This window comes from Anoplolepis gracilipes, chromosome 6, assembly GCF_047496725.1.
Source record: "Anoplolepis gracilipes chromosome 6, ASM4749672v1, whole genome shotgun sequence".
NCBI classification, from domain to species: Eukaryota; Metazoa; Arthropoda; class Insecta; order Hymenoptera; family Formicidae; genus Anoplolepis; species Anoplolepis gracilipes.
The window spans coordinates 6476755-6497479 of record NC_132975.1 but is presented as its reverse complement, the minus strand read 5'-3'; the positions used below and the strand labels follow the sequence as shown (position 1 = coordinate 6497479).

General features: G+C 36.9%; 1 protein-coding gene across 20 annotated transcripts in view; it reads right to left on the bottom strand.

Annotated features, from left to right (window-relative positions):
• Positions 1–20725, bottom strand: part of Rim (Rab3 interacting molecule) — a 206539-nt gene that overhangs the window by 175353 nt on the left and 10461 nt on the right. For 15 of the 20 annotated variants that reach the window (XR_012046905.1, XR_012046904.1, XR_012046903.1 and 12 more), the window contains 3 exons: positions 11392–11670; positions 10860–11084; positions 10279–10510 (listed from right to left, as the gene is read on the bottom strand). Coding sequence is in view for 2 of the 20 variants with exons in the window: in XM_072894671.1 (XP_072750772.1) it covers positions 10279–10510; positions 10860–11084; positions 11392–11670 (736 nt within the window). In the remaining 18 variants the exon portion in view is untranslated. Of the gene's footprint in view, positions 1–2124; positions 2208–10278; positions 10511–10859; positions 11671–14269; positions 17873–20725 lie in introns of those variants that run through there. The other 5 variants (XR_012046915.1, XR_012046916.1, XR_012046914.1 and 2 more) reach the window with 5 other exon arrangements.

Below are 20725 nucleotides of genomic sequence, written 5' to 3'. Positions count from 1 at the left end.
AGTCTCTTTCGACCGTAAACCCTTAATTTTAGTTACTACAAGTACTCTCTTCTCATCTCTGAGAAGCATATCCTCTCGCGAGGTCTGTCGGTCCCCTTCTTTCTCAGCATAAACGCTTTTTTTTTTTTTTTTTTTTAATTTTACAGTTTTTCGAAACGATCGCGTCTCGAAAACAGGTCTATCATATCTCGAGACATTGTTCCGGTTTTTATCTCTCAAATCACGCACCTTCTTACGATGCCTTACGTTCATCTGCTTCTCTCTCTCTCTCTCTCTCTCTCTCTCTCTGATTTGCGCGTCAGCTTCGTGTGTGTGCGTTTTGTGTATGTGGCGATATACCTAACAGAAATGAAATAAGGCGGCGGTGCAAGCTTGCCCGCGATAAATGTGCGATAGACGATTTCTGGAAGCATTAAGTAAAATCGTAATACGATTTCTGAATTTGCGTACACGATTGGCGAGAGACGACTATGCGTAAAAATATGCAGGGATCGTGTGGTTGTGTGTGTACATGTGTGCGCGTTTAACGTGCATAACGATAAGTTACAATCTGTCCATCTATAAAGTTCTGCATTGGGACATGTTCTATTTCCTTGGGACAGTAGGATTTAAATGGCAGACATAGAAATTTTTATTCGTGTATTACACAAAACTGGACAGAGACGGGAAACATGAAAAATTATAATACAAAAAGATGCAGATTTATTTTTAGCCTTTGTACGATATTACGTCCCGCATGCGCCATTAAATAATTATCGATACTCTTACAGTTATACAGGAAATTGAGATCAAAAATGCATTTTAGACATTTTGTTTAAATTTCTAATATATAAGAAAGGGGAAAGAGAGAACAGGTATATAAAAATAAATTTTTATAACTTGTATATTACAGAAAAATATAGAATTATATATATCCAATATATTTTTAAAAATTCAAACATTTCAAAATTATTTTTAATTATTTGAAAATATTTTGAAAACTCTTGATTTTTCAATTTCGTCAATTACCAGAAGACAATACTTTTTCTAGATGTAAAATAATGTTATCATCTCAATTTTATTTTGCAAATTTAGCGCAAATTTAGATATACTCGTCATACGAATGTCAGAAGAGTAATACTTTTTAAGACACAAGAGAAAAATAAGATGTAACGTAACACAATCTTCAAATCTTATAAAAAAAAAAACATGATATTACTACTGCAGCCGTTATTAACCCGTATTTAATGGCAGATATCTACAGTCTATGCAGATATTCAAATATGTAGCGAGCGAGTAGAAAATATTTCGAGAGGCGCATTATTTGTGAGAGTTGTACGTGTATTTTTTTGAGGTGTAGAGTGTGGATAAAAATATACCTGTGTGCACGATTCATAGCCGTCCAAAGTAGAACAAATAAAATCTATTACAATTCTGTGCCGATCGGTCGCGTCACGCGATACGCGAGCTTATTTCGCGAGCTACGCGCGCGCAAGCAGGCAAGATTGCATTTTCTCCGTAGAAAAATTTACTTTGGCACGTACTCACATTATTCTCGTATTATAACGTCACGTGGGTGTGCCCCGAGGCCGCAAAAAAACGGACGGAGAAAGTTTCACAAAAATATATATGTATATACGAGGGAATACAAAAGAATTTTCTAACATACGCAATTAGGCACGCGGACGGTATGTTTTCCCGATAAGTCTTTATTTTGAAGTTAAATTAAATGGTATTTAAAAAACATTACACATAATGTATATACGTTTATATATATATATATATATATATATATATATATATATATATAATCATTTATAGTTTTTATATCAATAATTCTTGAATGAATTGGAAAAAAAATAAAAAAAAAAAATTCATTATTCGATATGCGCGACCGTTCGGCAGAGATATGTACACACACATGCACACGCATACGCACAGATATACGTATTATATATGTATATATAAGTATACATACAATTTTATATATATATATACACATATATATATATATGTGTGTATATATACATATATATGTATGCATATATTTATATTTATATAGTGTATATAGTATATAGTATATATATATATAGCGAAAGATGATATTTGCTTTGTATTTTTACGTATAATAAAATTATTAAGTACCGCGGGGAATTGCCGATTCATTCTGTCTGTCACCTTCTCCCGCGAGCCCCTGGAAGTCATCACTAGCGGTGGCGGCTTTTGCCCTAAAAGCCGATCTCCCTTTAACTATACATCACACAACACACTGTTGACTTATCGCTAATCGTGAGATAATGCTCTGCGATGTCTCTCATTCACCTACGTCGGGAAGATGAATTGATACTATATAATGTACCACAATACGATATGCAATTAGAGAGGAACACAGAAATATCTCTGTACAGAATTTCGTGCTCAGTGTTTAAATATATAACGTAGCGAGACTCCCTGAAAACTAAAATATGAAAGAACACTACAACAAAATGAACATCTCTGAATTGAAAATGAAAATATCGCGTAAAATAAAATAAAATAGAAAGCTGCTTTAAATTTTAACAACGAATGATATTTTATACAATCGCGCTGCGACAAACGCAAACAATTTTTTGACGTCAGATTATATTGCGCAAGAGTTGTTATCTGTCGTTAATTCTTTCACTGAAAGAAACGCACAATTAAATCTTGTACATTAAAATGTCAACGATCGAAAAATCATATGTAAAGAAATATTTTTAGATCCTGGAAATTATAAGGACGGGAAGTATAAGGATTATATTGGAAAGAGGAAATCTCAGACGCGCTCGTCAAATGTGCCACGTACAGGATGTCACATAAAACAAATGTTCTTTTAATAGTAGATTTTCTGTCCAATTTAGAGACCATTTTTTTTTTTTAATGAAGATACATATATCAAAAGGGATTATCATTTTTTGCAAGCTTCTAATTTTTCTTATCTTTATATATACGTAACTAAGCTTCAAATTAAAATTCTATTAAAATAAATTGCATCTAAAATTAAGTAAAAAAAATGTAATTTTATTAACCTTTTAACTATTTAAAGTTTAATTTACGAAAAGTCTTTCTCTTTCAATCGCTTATAATTCGAAAAATTATTGATAATTTTAACATTTTTAGATAAGAAAAAATCGTCTTCAGATTAGAAAATGCTCTTAAAAGAACATATTGATAGTTTTGAGACATCCTGTATAATATACAAGCACATACGCGCGATAAAGATTCGTGTAGCTCGTAAAACTAACAAATTGGCTATACGATCGCTACGAGAGAGCATCCTTATATCATTCAACGACATATCAACTATATTCAACTATATCCATATCTGCGCAGCGGTGTGCATTTGATATCCGTAAGTCAAAATGCGCGATATCTCGATATTACGGCATAACGAGAGACAATAAAAGCAATAGCTACATTGCCAGAGAGAATCGCTCCATTGACAATCGAAGGCGCGATTTAACAAAGGAACTGATTTAACCGCGAATAACGTTACATTGATACAGTCGGTCATGTTCAGGAAATTCGATTTCTGTCATACATAAGTAAGGCACGAAACCCCGAGTCGAAATTTTGTTCCTAGTTTCAATCTCAATTTTCTCACGTTTATAGATTCTCGAAGATTTCTCGATAAAAAAGTTTAATTTATATAGAAATTTGAGCTGTTTTCTATTTTATACTTCAGTAGTAACAGTAAATGAACAGGTTTCCGCTCGGAGATTTGAAAGAGGAGCTCTTGACAAAACTACAAATTAAATAATTTTAAAAGGGAGTGATCCGACTGTGTGCTTAAAGTATCAAAGTGGTTATTAGGTTGAAAATTGAGATAAAAAGTAGAAAAATTTTGACTCGAAAATTCTTCACGGAATGAGAATCACGAAAAAAAAATCCGGGAACAAAGCGAAGGAGGAATCTCTCTTTACATTGCGACCCACGTCTCGTCACGAAGTAACGACATCCGTTCTCGTACGTAACGCATAAAACGAGGAGCTTGGAACGATGGGAGTCGATGGGCGTTTAAATTGTGCGTTTAAAGTAGGCGGAATAAAGAAAAAGAGAGAAAGACAGAGAAAGAGAGAAAGAGAGTTATGCATCCGCAGGTACCTGATGACGCGAACGTGGCATTCTCTCGCACGTCGAGAGATACACGCTCACGCGGGTAATAAATAGAGAAGGCGAGCAGATGTCATTACGCACGCGTAGGAAAGAAGACCGGGGGAGGTTGAAGAAGAGGGGAGGAAGAGGGGAAGAAAAGTGCAAAGAATCTTAATTTAAAAGTTAGATGACACCGCGACTCACCGCCGTATAAATCACTCTGAGATTTTACCGCCCCATTCCCGACGCCACCTTACAGCCCCCACTTTCGCGTCCTCGTCGTTTACGCTCCTATTTCTTGTGAAAAAAATTTTTCACTGAGCTCTCCGGAAGTTCGGAAGCGCGCGCGCGCGCGAAAAAAAAAAAAAAAAAAAACATGGATAAAACCGCGCCTACGAAGGACTCATTACCGTGATAACGAAATTGGGTAAACTCGAAATGCCGAGTACCTCCTTCGCTCGCTATCTCAGTCGGTGAGATAGCGTGATCGATAAGCGAGCGAGGTTTTTTTTTTTTTTTTTAGATATTACGGCGGTTTTATAAGCGTATTATCCGTCGTGTCGAATCACACTATCAGTCGGATGTCAGGAGCGGATTATTTAATCTGAACTCGCTTGCCGATAAACGGCGCGAAAAAAATCGGAGAATCCTTCCTTAATATTAATTCCAAAGCTGAAAAATGTAACATATATACACGGTGGGGAAAAAAGTTGTTGGGAGGAAAATGCTAAACGAAGTGGATAGCTGCATCAGCTGTGCAGCAAACATCTCTCTCCTGACAATTAATTTTATCCTGCGCAAATATTTTCCCCTTCTTTTCCTGTCCATTCCGGAGACACATGTCTCGTTTTATACAACCCAGGTTCTCCGTCAGATATAAAAAAAAAGCACTTGCCTGCATAATATATATATAAACACACGTAACTTCTTTCTTTCTCTCCTCCTCTCTCTCTCTCTCTCTTTTTTTGAATTGTTACATACACATACAAACTAAATCTCTATTCTCTAATTTTATTGTGCATCTACGAATGGGAGCAACAACAACCATCAGGCTAGGCCGTCGCTTCTCTCGATTAAAACGATTATTCATTATTACTCAGCCCTTAATTTATGATTTTGTTGCAATAATTGTCTCCGTTCGTCAGATTTCTTAACAAAGCACATTTAATTATGTGCACCTTGTCTTATCTCGTACGCTTTTAAACACTTATAGTTTAACTCAGTCCGATTCTTTCGAATCAAAACTGAAAAGGGACAAATAATCAATTAAATTAAGATTAATTTCCATCAAAACGAACCATTGATCTCGCAGCTTGAAAGAAGTGCGATCGATCATCCAATGCACGTTTTCTATTGTATCATCTCTTTGCAATTCGTTCAAATAAAATAGTATCTTTTTAATAATAAAAATATTTAATATGGTCATGGAAACTTTTTTACAAAGTTTATCGTCCGCAGTTCTCTTCATATATACAAAAAAAAATAAATAGAAAAGAAAAAAATACGAGACGAATGAAGAACTCTGTCGCGTATATATGGGTCTGCATTATCGCTATTATTAGCATTTTTATTGAAGAGCACAGGCAGAGGCCGTGCGTCACACAAGATGGTACGATGCGTGTCTTTGATACGTTTATACTAACGTAGTCACTCTCCACGCTTGATTCTGGCCTCCGTGTTTATCCCAGGCTATCGCGCACCAATACAGTAACCAAGTGAAAATAGCGACATAGATAAACAATTATAAAGCTCTCCGACACAAAAGAATAAATGTGAAGGAATAAATAAATATATATATATATATATATATATATATATATATATATAAAGAAGAAGAGAGTATAGAGTGGGATTAAAGCTGTTACCCTGTAAAATCTAACAAGGGTTGGTTTAACTATTTGCATCGCCGGATATATGGTAGGTGTGTAAACTGCCCACATATTTTTGTTGGATTTATATAAGTCAGTAAACTACGTAAATCGTTGCCTTTACTAAGATTTCTGAGAGATGGAGTCAATTTTATTTATTAGCAAGCAGCAAAATCTTGAAAAAAAATTCGTATCAACATTTGAGATACTGATGTCCAAAATTAGACAGAGACAAAATCTCTATCCGATAAATTAATTAAGATAAAAAAGTATGCGCTTACATTCGACATATTTTAAATAGAGTATATATTCGTACATACAGCATGTTAAAATTATTACAGTAAAAAATTAAATGAATTTTCTCTCTTACTGTCCCAACATCTGTTTCTCGGCGATATAGATACGCGCTTTGGTTCCTAGGTAAAACATGAAAGTTAATTTCGATGCACGCGCGCGGCACCAGATTTATAAGGAGGAAACAAGAACTCCATGGTAAAAAATGAATACAGCACCAAAGCCCTGCTCGTCCGCCCGTCAAATTGCAATGTCTTCGGATTAAATTTATATGAGACTGCCTAACTTCTCTTCTCGCTCCGTCCTCAAGAAGATTCCTCCTAAATTGTGCCATAAATATGCAAAAAAACCCACTAATGTTGATAAAAACATTGCAGATGTTAATATAACTAACTGCCCGAATCAAATCTTTTTCCTTATTTTCGATTTTTGATTAATATTTACTTTAATATTTTAAATCTGATTGTCCTTTTATTAAGCTCGTTAACCTATAGTTTTAAAAATCTTTTTTTAAATCTCTAAATAGAAAAAAAACCTATTCGTGTACTATTTATTTAAAGTATAAAGTAAGGGAGTTTAATTTCTATATAAATTAAACTCGATATCTTGTAGATTATTATCTATAAACGTAAAAAAAAAAAATTAAATTAAATTAAAAATAAAAGCAAGATCAACTCGAAAGTATCTCGAGTATTCCTCTCGTTTATCATATAGATTAATCATGAAAATAATTGACAAATTAGCCTGGAAACTCTCGAATCTCAGTAAAATGTGTCGCGAGAGAATATATAACACGCATCAGTGCCCCCCTCGGTAGACTCGAAAAGCGTGATCGTACACGATACGCAGTTCTTTCATCGTTCCCAGGGGGAGAGGGAAAATGTCAAAGTTTTCAACCTCCGTTCATAAGTAACGAGTCGCATGGAAGGGTGGCGCGCAACCGGGTAGGTTCACGTGATCTTCATTGTGCTCTCGATGACATTTCATAACCCCGTTTCGTCAACGATGCTTTTTCAAAAAAAAAAAAAAAAAAAAAAAAAAAATAAATAAACTCGCGTTGTTACAGTTGTTTAGAGTTACAGTTGAATTAACATGAAAAGCGACGGCGGAGAAACATTAAATTTACTAACCCTTTCATCCATTGACAAAGGACAAAAATGTACAATACGAAAGTGTACACCTCAAAAACAAAATAAAAGAGTATTATTTTTCTAAAACGAAAGAGACTGAGAGATCGAGCCAACGAGGCGAGAGGGATTTAAAGTTCATTCGTAAATTCACGCGCATTCCAGAAGGAAGAATGATTTCTCAAATAATCATTCGATGGATTGCCCGAAAGAGAAAGTAACTAACTTTGAGCCGGCGACGTTTTTCTGGTCGCCCAGTCCCGACTGGATAGGGGTCGAAGACTATCTAGAAATGAAGAAGAGGGCAGATGTTTGAATTCGCCCACGTGTTGGCCGCGTGACGTCACACCCAGCGTGTGGGCGTCGCGAGCGGGAGGAAACCAGAAGGAAGAAGAGGAACGGGGTGGAAATAGAGGAAGACCGTGGTGAGAGCAAAAGAGAGAGAGAGAGAGAGAGAGAGAGAGAGAGAGAGAAACGAGCAAGAGAGAGGGTCGGCGAAGGATGAGCGGAAAAGGAAAGGGACGAGGGGAGGGGGATGCCAAGGATCAATGCAACGGCGAGACCGGGAGGACAGAACCTGAGAATTCCCGCAGGATATTGGCGGCGATACGCGGACGCGCGATACGCGATCGTAGAGTTCCGATCATGGATTTAACGAACGTGACGCGGATAACCCTCAGTCGGACGTCCCCTTCCTCTCGCTTTTTCCCTCGTCTTCCCTCCCTCCTCCCATCACCTTTTTTCTCCCTCTTCTCCTGCGATCGACGATACACGCGTGTCAAGTCCAGTCGATATTATACGGCGGCAAGGATTGTTAGAAAACTGGAGAAACACACCACGAGCGCTGGCCATTATAAAATCGATAGGTGCGCATCAAAGTTATATAACGTGGCATTTCACGTGCGTTACAATGTGCATTCTCGTGGAAATTATTAAATACAAACGTATTATTAATCGCGATCTTTCTCTCTTTCTCTCATTCTCTCTCTCTCTCTCTCTCTCTCTCTCTCTCTCTCTCTCTCTTTCTCTCTCTCTCTCTCTCTCTCCCTCTCCCTCTCTCTCTCCTTCTCTGCTCATCTCGATTTTGCGCTTACGAAATATCGCAACGCACAAATTGACGTAAGAGCTACATGCGTCTTGTTTAAACGCAATCGTCGAATGCCTTCTGGGAGAAATTTTGTAGCGCGTTTTTCATAGAAAATTTGATGCACGCATTCAACCATTCATTTTCACGTCATATGGAGATTATTAATATAATGATCCAAAGCGCCGGTATAAAATTTGACACGACGGATTTTAATGTTCATGTCATGCGATCAACGCAGAAACTCAACATGTCCGACCTTCGTCGTGAAAAAAAGTGGTACACAACAGGCGGACAAAGAGAGGGAGAGAAAAAGAGAGAGAAAGAAAGAGAGAGAGAGAGAGAGAGAGAGAGAGAGAGAGAGAGAATACAAGTTATTCTTGTACTCTGCGAGAGTACACACGACACCTGGATGAGTCGGTTCACAGTTCGCCGATCCCGCATTTAATCAACTGTGAACCACATACATATACACGCTGTTCTCTTACCTTCGACCGATTTTTCGAACCAAATGTGACGTTACACAAAAACAAACGCGGCAGCAAAATATTATCGAGGACGAGCATGTAAAATTTTACTACATTTTGGCAATCAATTAAAATAGAACAGATCTCTCTCTCTCTCTCTCTCTCTCTCTCTCTCTCTCTCTCTCTCTCTCTCTCTCTCTCTCTCTCTCTCTCTCTCTCTCTCTCTCTTCCTTAATCAATCTTGCGTGTTTTATTATAATACATAAGTCGGTATGTATAGAATACCCTTTTTTGTTTTAATATAAAATACAAATAAAAATTATCAACAAAGAATTATATATATATAAATATATATGTAATCGTAACTTTTCTATATCTGCTATAAATTTTAGACCAATGTAATTGCATCAAATTACACTTAATGTAATGTATGTGATTGATTGATATTTTATAGCTACGCACGCGTTATTGTGATCAAACGTAAGCATTGGATTGATCGATTACACTTTCCTTCTGCAAGTGAATTGTTCTTCTCGTGTTCATTGTAAACTAAATACCCATTGACACGGAAAGATTGAACTTTCCTCGTGCATCGGTTTTCAAGGGCAGAGAGTCGACCCTACCAATTCTTAGTTTACCCTAATATTTTCATTACACACACTTATAGAATAAATTTGACAGGCGATTAAATCGTTTTAAATTCTACTGATAGCATATTTTGCAAGATGTGCCGTAAACTTTACGCGACAATAAATTATTACGATACATATATAAACTTTACACCAACTAATCAAAAAGTTAATATAGTAAATGGATAAAAAGAAAGATCATAAAAGATGTACAATTTATATGAATGTGTGATATTATCATATTATGTATCACGCATAATAAAAAAATTAAAGTAAATTCAATTAATTAAAACACTCTTCTGTCTTTATAATTTTTATAAAATTATAATATATATATATATATATATATATATATATATATATATATATATATATATTAATAATTATATAAATTATATATTAATAATATATATTATAAAATATATATATTAAAATAATTATAATATGTATATTAATATATATATATATATATATATATATATATATATATATATATATTAAGAGAGGATATTTTTCAGATTTCTTTGACTTTTTCTAAACAATTAATTTTTTTAAAGAATCTAAATAAAACTTATATCGCAAAAATTATATATATAAATATGTATCAAATAAAGTCCTGTTAATTTTTCTCGTATATTTCGCGTATAATATAAATTTACTCGGTCGATGTCGAGTGTACAAACTGGAAATGAATATCGAGTTGGAAGATTCACTTACCTTTCTCGGACTCGTCTGGCTCGTCACTGGCGCATTCCGGTGTGCTTCGTTCCTCTTCACTGCTACTGAAACTTCTTTGTTGCTGGACGCCCACCGTTGACGCAGATTGCGCGGAACGTCCGCTCTGCGTTTGATGCATCGAATGCTGCTGAGAGGGATGTACTGTGGTACGAACGGAACCAGTCTCCATCGGTGTCTGGCCATAAGTCATCCCGAGATCCGCACCCTGATCCTGCATTGCGTAAAATAACGAGTTACAAAATTTATTCAAACTGAGATTTTGGAAAATGATTGTTGTTTAATTAATTCAGACAAAAGAGTAACATAACTATTACGAGACGAAAAGAATTATTGTACTTGATAAACTTTTAATTAATATTGCACAATACTTTGTGTGGTCTCTATTTTATTGATTTATGTATTTATTATTATACTTTATTAAAAAATGAATATGTATGCAGACTTATTGTTAGAATGTACATACAATAAAATTAGTATGTCAAAATTTAATATAATTATGAACTTTTGACTTTCGTAATTTTCTCGGCAAGAATCGACTTTAAAATTCTTAATTTTCTTACTTGATAAGTCGATCGTTGTCTCTGATAGTTCTGCGGATGTTGTCTCATCAGACCATCGAGTTCGCCTCGGTATAAATTGGGATCGTCGTCGGGATAGACTGCAGGATGTCTCGGAGTTTGTTGCATCGGGTAAGAACCAACGTGGGGCGTCGGTAAAGTTCTCGCGTGAGGCGAAACGGACATTTCCACCCCACTGTCGCTCGTGGACATACGGCGACCCGAGATCTGTAACCACAAAATCGAAGTTCACCGATCGCGCTCGGTGATGTAACACTTGACGAGGGCGCGGGCTGATCTCTCTTTGCTTGTAACGCGGAAACGCGCACTTCGACCTCTTTTTTTCCGCTCATATATGTATGTATATAAATAAGTAAAGCATCACAGATGCGAAAAATATATTGCCAACTTATCGCGATGTAACATATGTATGAACTGTAGGAGCATCCGCAATATATGTGCGCAAAAGTGTCTGACTTCGTAAATAAGAGAGTGCGTTCCGACAAGAATATCGGGCGAGCGAGGGGAACGTTACCTGCTCTTGCTGGGAGTACTGTCTCCTGAGAGGACAGTTTCCGCTTCTCTGTAATAACGGCAAATTCTCTTTCTCAGCCGCGCTGTGCGCCCTCTCGAGTTTCGGTCTTTTATCCCGAGTTTGGTCCGCGAGTCCCTGACGACCACCCACCTGCAAGTCCTCCTGCATTCTTCGCAGCAGCGCGCTGTCCACGGTGCTGAGATTCGGCTTCGACATCCATTGTCCGGTCTTCGAAAGAAGTTCCTGCTTCTTCCGGCAAAGTATGCACACCCATATCACCTGCAATCAGAAAAAAAAGTGGCGTTCTGTATCGAGCGAGGAAAAAGTGCATAATTTTTTCTTTTTTTTTTTTTTTTACATTTTCTTTGTGCGCGAAAATACATTTCTGGGCAAAGTGCGCTTTAAAAGGACAATATAATTGAACGATACTTTATTATGTCGCCGATTAACGAACGCGCGAAATTTTATATTCACAAGGCGAAAGTATCTTGAAACTTTATCGATCCAGGTCACCGCGTGCGCGACGAGGATATTAATAGGAAATTACCTATAGGAAGTCGGCCGGTTAGTCCAAGTTAATTGGAATGTATAAAGCGGCGTGAGATTGATTATAGAAGCGAAAGACACGTAAAATCTCCAGACCAGCATTAATCTAGACGACGTATCTTGGTTCCGAGCGCGTTGTTTTTGCGCGACGAAGACAATCCGTGTACAAACGTAGTGGAAAATATACGACGCTCTCTAGACCGAGCAAGTACGACGAGTATTTAGAACAATCGTATATTCGCAAGTCCGCTACGGAGAGCCTGATATCTCGCCGGCTTTACAGAGGCAGAGAGAAATTGTAAATTCCTCTTTAACGAAGTCTTTGGACCGGGCCATTGCCTCGGGTTATATTCTTATGCAAATCCACGCGGATCTGAGTAACGTTAAATTAAATTAAGCAGATCCCAAGCAGAAGCGTAACAGAAAGAAATCTATATCGTAGAATACGTATACTCGTAGACAATTAGAGGACGAGTCGCAATCTTCTACAGTCCTATAATAATATATGTAATAATATTACAATATTATTATAAACGCTTTAACGCAATTTACTTATTTGTTTTAAACATTAAAATTTACGCTATAATTGATAGAATCTAAAATAATTTTAAAACTATACCTCGCTTCTAGATTTACAAATTCGTTTCACAATTACATTTATATATATACGGTATATAATGTATGATAATATGTACATGATAAACCTGTATGATATTTTTATATTTTCAGCTTCGTATATTAATACATTTAAATAATTCTTTTCCTAAAATACGAAAAAGACAAAATATTTTATTCAATTTATATTTCATTATTAAAATAGAATAAATCTACAAAATGAAAAAAAGATTCTTTATAATCAGTAAATTTTAATATAATTTTAATATAATTATACAAAAAAAAGAAAGAATCGTACAGTTCAATATAAGCTTATATCATATGAGACTCTTAACACATAAGGTTCATCACACATTTCAATAAATTATATACAGAAAGTATGTAGTCTTATTCAAGTGCTGTGTATCGGATATAATAAGGGTTCACAATTAGCAAACTACCGCTCGAATCAGGCAGTTTATACAGTGTGAATAGGAACTAGTAGAATATTTCATCAAGATAAAGAGTGATGGATGGAGCGTTTAGGAGCAAACTACAAAACAATGCCTATGCAAACTCTCATCGATAACACTTTGCTGCCCACTCCTATGTTACATTGAGAAAATCATGATAGAATCAGTAACATTTCCAAATAACGCAAAATCGGAAGTTTCTTTGAAAAGAGGAAAGGAGTCACACTTACTTATATACGTACGCGCGAAAGCGGAAACTTTAATTATTATTAGAAGAATTCGAAGGATTGCAAACGCAAATCAACGTCAGGAAACTTTATTATAGTTTGACGATAAAAACCCTTTTTGAGAGCAAAGAAAAAGTAATCTACCTAAGTGCTTGTCAACCTACTTGTCTGAACGCTGCGTGCTGGCACGTGATTTGGAATCGTGAACCCCGCTTTTCCCTTCTTTTTGGAAATTGCATATATATGTATATGAATCAAATCTCTACATCGAAAGAACATGTAACTTTTGTTGTAGAACGCGTGCGACATGTAATTTTGACCCTTTCGTTACTAAGAGTGACTAATAGTCGCTTATCAAAATGTTTTCACACAGCTTAACATAGCCATAAATATTCTTTGGTAAAATATTTTATAATTTCATAAATTGTCATCCAAATAATTTGTGATTAATCATAAGTATACACATGTGCGTTCTGTGTTACATTCGTATGGCGTGATTGTTTTTCGAAAATTATCGTAACGAAAAAATGAATAAATACAGCTTTTGTAATTCATTGTTTCAATATTATAAAAATAATTTTATAAATCAGCTTTATTTAATTCTAAGTATAATATTATCGTCAAAAACTATCATTCTCAGTGATCCGTTAATAAAGATTGGCTTAATAAAATTACTGAATAAAATATATATGATTTGTATGAGAGCTATAAAACAAACTATCTTTTTCGAATAAAAATTATATTATATTTACAGCTATCATAAATTCATTACAGCTACATCCTGTTCCTTCGAAAGAACACAAAAACGTTTGGACACGTTTCTCAGCCTGATTCGCACGTTTCGTTAAATGTTTCTTTAAGAATTATCGAAAAGCTTTCAATGTCGTTTCACAGCGAAATGGTAAAATTCAACGTTCTAGAATCAGAAGAGAAAATTCCAACAACGCAGCCGGAAGCAAAGGATAAGTGCGGGTAACGGAAGAAAACGAATAACTCGCGTACGTGCGTGCTCGAGAGATTATTCGACGAGTTTATTACTTCGATTCCGTTGTTTGAAAACTTCAGGACGAATTTTCCGATGCGTTAAATAGAATCACACGTGCGACGATTGTACTTGAGTTAACCTGCCCAAGTACTTGCAACACCGATGATACCGCGATGCGGACTGACGACTCATCCGCCATGAGAAGAGAGCGACGAGGGAAAAAGAAGAAGCGGCAGCAAGGGTAGATGCAGACAAGAAGCACTTGAAGAGCACTTCGTTGAGTTGCCTAGGTAGCAATATGTCAAGAGCTCAACCCCTTTCCCGTCGTCGCGGTCTCTTCGTCCGCCAACTACCCCCTTCATCCACACCGAACGTTTCGCGTGAAAACCTTTGAAAAAAAAAGGAAAAGTTCCTCGCCTGTCTGCCTGACTATTCAAGAGTCTCTGGTGCTATTCGCTCGGACGTAAACGACCATTAATTTGGTTAATCGATTCGCGTCGGTGATTTGCATTAATTAATTAAGGGCCAATTAATTCAGATTACTTTATCACGACGCCGAGTACGCAGAGTAATACAACAGCAACGACGATGACACACACTGGCATCGTCATCAACGTCGACGTCCCGATACTTGGAGATCGATATCAAGCTCGTACAAGTCAATCCGATAAGTCACTAACGACGTCACAGACTGATGTACGACACGTAATATTCGCGTAAGCAATCGCGTGATTCTGTTTTTCTATCATAGAAATTATGCGGCTGATTCGAAATTCTATCATGCGCGCTAAATTATTTCTTAATAATATTGGTCAATTGGAAAATATCATCTATAACAATACAATATATTTCTTGAGTTGGCTTGACAATAATTCAAGATTATATCGAAAATTACCTGTTTTGCATATAAAACATAGACCTTTCACAGAAAAATACAAAGATTTTTTACGATTAAAAGAATAATAAAATAAATGAATTATTTATATTATATTTATATTATATTAATTTATAATTTTTAAAATAGAGGACTAATGTGTAGTCGCGATAATGTTGCTCTCTCAAACCTTTTCCTTTGATCGCTCGAAGTAGAACTGAAACTAAATCAACTGAATCCAAAGTCTCGTTCGGAGGAGTTTCCGCTTTCTTGCATAAAGCATCACTCTTCAAAGGAAATAGTTTTACGAGACTGTCACGGAACAAAAGAACCGCCCTCTCTTTATTGCCAACAACCACCTGATGGATGAAAGAAACATAAATGTTCGCGAAAAAATAATGAAAAAAGGATCGCGATGAATTTGTCAGAACAACAGTTCTTTATGTATAGAATGAACGTCTTCGCGACTTGGATCACCCTTCAAAATCAAGTAGTATCCGCTCTCTGTGCTTCCATCGAAGTACTTGGGAAGGACCAGCCCTGGAATCATGCCCGAGCATAATACGAAGTACGAAGTACGTAGGAAACGTGCACAAGCCCTGTTTTCGTAAATGACGGCCAGGCCTTTGAAACAAGCTGACGCAATTACATAGTGCTCTCGTTTTAGGAATCGGTTTGCATACACATGAAATAGCTGGAATTTCAAATGGTATTGCTACCGGCTCTATTGCCCCCCTCCCCCCGTAGATTACGAACATTATTGTTTGCAACTACCAATTATTAATGTGGATTATCTCTCGGTATAATCGTTTGTATCGCGAAATTAATGGCGGACCGAAATTAATGAATACACGCATACACATAAACGTGCGTCTATTTATTAACGATATAATGAACACGAATCTTAACGAGTCTTAAATCATTAAATTTGCAAAATTGACACGAAGAGCATTTAAAGAGGATCCGAGGACGACGTGACGAAAAAAAAACTGCAAAGATTCCCAAAGTTTTTATGAACGCAATTTTATCTTCCTACTTACACTCCCTTTAATAACTTTGACCTCTGCTCTTTTGCATCTCTCTACCGATAGAATGCATAGATCTATATTAGCGTCAAGGGCTTATACTTTGTCCAGGGAACTTTTCAGGTGTCCTACATATAGAACGCGAGCAGAGTCGCATTCTCCTCGGTTGCTGCTCCGGAGGGCGTCAGTTGAGAAACGACAGATGCTGCCCGTAAGTCAAAGTACCGGAGTTCTTAGCGAAGTTTCGATCGTTAATACCCGATATCGAATGTGTGTTCCGAGGGAATCGCATATATATTTCCTTTTTTACACGTAATTTGTATAATTCGTTTGCGATCACCGGAACGCAAGAAAGTGTCAAAATATAGGAAAGATACTCGAATAAAAAAACTGTCATGCGTAAACTTTTACAGAACAATTTATTGTTGACATATCAATGGTTAATAATTTTTTTTTCTTTCAATTTATATTTTGTCCGAGAAATATTTTATCGACGCACGATACTTAAAAAAATTCGAGTTACATCGTGAGACTATGAAAGTAAACGAAGAACAGGAAGTATTTATTGATCATTGCAATATATATTACAGCGTTCGCCCCAATCCTTTTGAGTGAAGGAAAGCAGCGACCGCGGAGAATCGCGAACGACGTCACAGCGAAATTACGGAACGTCATACGAATGTACTTTTGACGCCGTTATCTATCTTTGTTGGATGGAGGAAGCGAGAAATGACGTAATGGAATTTGTCAAAAACCAAAGCTATTTCTGGTTTATGTAAACCTGCATTTATTTTTAAATATTGTTTTTTAAAATGTTTTAAAAATTGTTTCTACGAAGCATTATGTTAATTCTAAAACGTCTACAAATAGATTTGTTTCGAGTCTGTGAAATTGATTGACGTTTTATATATATTATTACATTATATATGTATCCAAAACAAGCATATCTTAAGTGCATTACGAAACCTCTCTAAGGTTTAATACTCTCGAGATGAGGAAATGTGCATAGTCATTTCATCAAAAGAAGAAACAATTCGCCAAGTCACGCTAACAACGTCAACATAGTATGACAGAAATACAGGAGAGAAGGAAACGCGCACATGATTTCACATGATTTTGCGTTATGAAAAATGGAAGCACGAGTTTTCAATCAAAATTAGATTTTTCTTCGAAATTGATTCAGCTGTAAAAGTATGATAATCTAACAAATTGTACTTGATTAATACATAAAATTTACATTGTAATAGAGCTAACCCTGCATGTAATATCTCCATAAAAATAAATTTCATCACTTTATAAATAGAGCTTTCTAGTTTCGTTTTAAGGGAAGATAATTCAAATCTAGGATTTTGACACCTTTGAAAGATATTGCTCCATTTGACAATCTGACGGTCTTCGAGTCGCACACACTTTCACATTTTATATTGTGTAACGTGTGTCCATGATGTGTCCTGTTACTTCTCTAGCTTTTTACGAATATCCCGATATTCTCATCTCCCTTTTTATCGACACCTATCCTTTACTCCCGTTTACTATCATAGGCCGTTTCTATCTTAACATAGTCGCAACGCGAAGCAGCAGCCAAACGTCAGACGAAGAACGTTTATCTGCCATCTATCTTTCTGATATCGCCGCAACTCGGGAGAACACAACATACATCTCAGGTAAAACTGTATGCATTGAGAAATCCCAGAAGAGCATAGATTTGACGGACAGCATGTATTTTATTCCACCCTTCTTCTTTCCTCCCTTTATACGCCACCCTCCACTTCCTTCTCTTCCTCCGCGCGTACTCCTCTATCACGCACCCTCCCTACCAAACTTAGATCAATATGTTGCGTCATGTACCCCCCCTCCCTGCACACACCGTCCAACGTCTCACCGTCCACCCAACCACCCACTTCTCCGACACCCCCGCGCTCCGATCCTCCCTTCCCTCCTCCCCTGATACCCACTCCCTCCATGTGAACCAGTACCGTGAGTGACGTCACGCAGGGACGCGCCCCATTCATAGGCTCCCACGCAGAGTCCAGGCCGTAACGACGGAAAAAAGGAACAGAGAGCGGAAAGAAAGAAACCGTGCGGCGGCGATGACGACGATACACACACACACACACACACACACACACACACACACAAACGTAATAAAACATAGTTGCGTACACGCGGTCAGTTCGATATATCGATTTGGTTCGAATAAGCTAGGCATCGAATAGCTGTATTATCATTTTTTTTTTTTTTGGCGTCGAGATGCGATTAAATAGCCAATTGTGTGAGAAAAAGAGACCTCTCTTGCACATTTGGAACGAAGAAAGATATTCTGTCTCCCCTCCCTCTCGTCGTCGTTTCGCGCGCGCGGATCGATGATGTCGTAACGACGCTCGCTCACGATGACGTTTGTCACTGTACTAGCGTGTGACCATGACGAAAGCGAGCGTGCGTGCGTGCGTATCGTGCGCGCACGTGTGCACACCGGGGAGAAGGTTTACTACAAAATTTTACCCCACCTGCCGTTTATGCGCGATTCTGACATTTCCGTGCCGCGTGTGCGAGTGCCGTTAAATTCCACGCGCGCGCTCACGTCATTGATCAGCGCTCGAGATTACTTTTAATAATCCGGGAAACGTGAAGTTTTTGTCTTCAGGCTGAAAGGAATGAAGGATGCAGGGAGAGAGGCTCGGGAAAGATAAAAATAAAGATCCATTATAAGTATATTCGCGTAAGAGCTTCTACACCGAAATATATTACGCGACAAACGCGTGAACGTTATATAATTTGCGCATTTGTGTCCAGAAATATCTCATCTAAATTTCCTTTCAATAATTATTCGGATATTGAATCTTTGTAATTTATCTGTCGCAAAACTGGGTCATTAAATAAAACCAGGAGATACGATAATCGATAACATCAAAGTTATGGGCTAAAAATAATGAGGGAAAAGTCTAATATTATATTTCTTCTATTTACCGCGCGAGAAAAATCTAAATCTCTATATTCACAAGTTGCAACTTCAATTTCTCTGTACACCCATAAACGCTTACGGAATACATGTACCATCAACGACATAGTTAAGTGCCTCGCACATTCTTGTACTGAAAATTTATCGTGTGAAAATCGATAAAATCTTTTTCGTATGTTATTTCTATATTATTTAACACGGGGAACATACTAGAAAGCGTACGAACTCGAGTTTGATAAATCAATCTACCGAATATGGAGTATGTAACCCGATGCAGAATAAGAATAATATTTGCGAAAGGGGATAATCGCGAACGGAACAGAAATGGTGCAAATTCGACGAGGGTAAATTTTCTGTTTGCGAAAATCCGCGCGGGATCTCGAGAAGAACGGCTAGGATAATAACAAAGTTTTTAAAAGCACACTATATATCTATGCCACCGATATTCGTCGTGCACGATCATGTTGAGCTCTATCTACCGGACGTTAATCCTTCATCTTCGTCGATGAAAATCCGGTCGAAATTGCGCGAGTAAGAGCAGAAAATACCACTCCAATGTAAATGAAGAGAAAGAGAGAGAGAGAGAGAGAGAGGGAGAAAAACCGTATCCGAGTGTGGCGGCGGCTATTTAGTGACGGCATTACGCCCACCGACATATATATATATAGATTCGTGATAAGGGTTAATTGGTATACCGGCACGGAGATGGCGACGAGCCGCCTATATGGGTCAATTATTTCAACGTATTTCGACATTACGCGTTATACCAGTTATCTGACTTATGATGTGACTTAATCATTTCCAGGAAGATGACATTTACAGAGCGCCCCACCCGCATCTCGGCCCACCCAACGACGTTTTCCGCTCTCTCCTCGCGCGTTTTGATAACGCTATCGGCGTTAAATTTTGCCTGCGTCAAATCGCAATACATTACTTCCCGTCATTTCCCCGTACATTATAATGAGGTAATCGCGAAATTCTGACTAACCGGACAGACGGCTCGTGTCCGTGAAATATGAAAAAGGGAGAGAGAGAAATTTTATGAAACATGACGAGGTGAAACGATAGCTTCGATGATAAGGTCAATTTATGAACAGCAGGACATTTAATATTCCGAACGCAAAAGGTATCCATACAATTTGTACGTTTAATCGATCGCAATTTTCGCGGTCTTTATCGCGTAAAAAAAAAAAATTTTTTAAACCCAGAAACATCTCTACATCTACAATTGATTAATCGCGAGAATTATACGAACTTGATAATTTATATGGAATTTGTTGTTTATATATTTGTTAATTTGCCAAGACAATACGATAAGAAAAAAAGATAAAAGAAGCTGCAAGATAAAATTTATAAAATCAAGACAAGCTTACACATCCATTTCTTTTTACCTCTACATTTTACATTCACGAAAAGTTTGCTCTAAAAGCAGTGCGGACCTAATGAATTTGATTTCCACACTTTTTTTTAGTGTTGTTCCGAATAACTATCGTTTACATCACAATATAACATTCCTTATTTTACACATTTCTTTTCTTATTTTATTCGTAAATTATTTTGTTAAAATAATTTATGTATATATTAATATATACATTGAGAGAGAAAGAGAAAGAATCGCTTAACACAAACGTATAGTGTTTTATCTCAAACG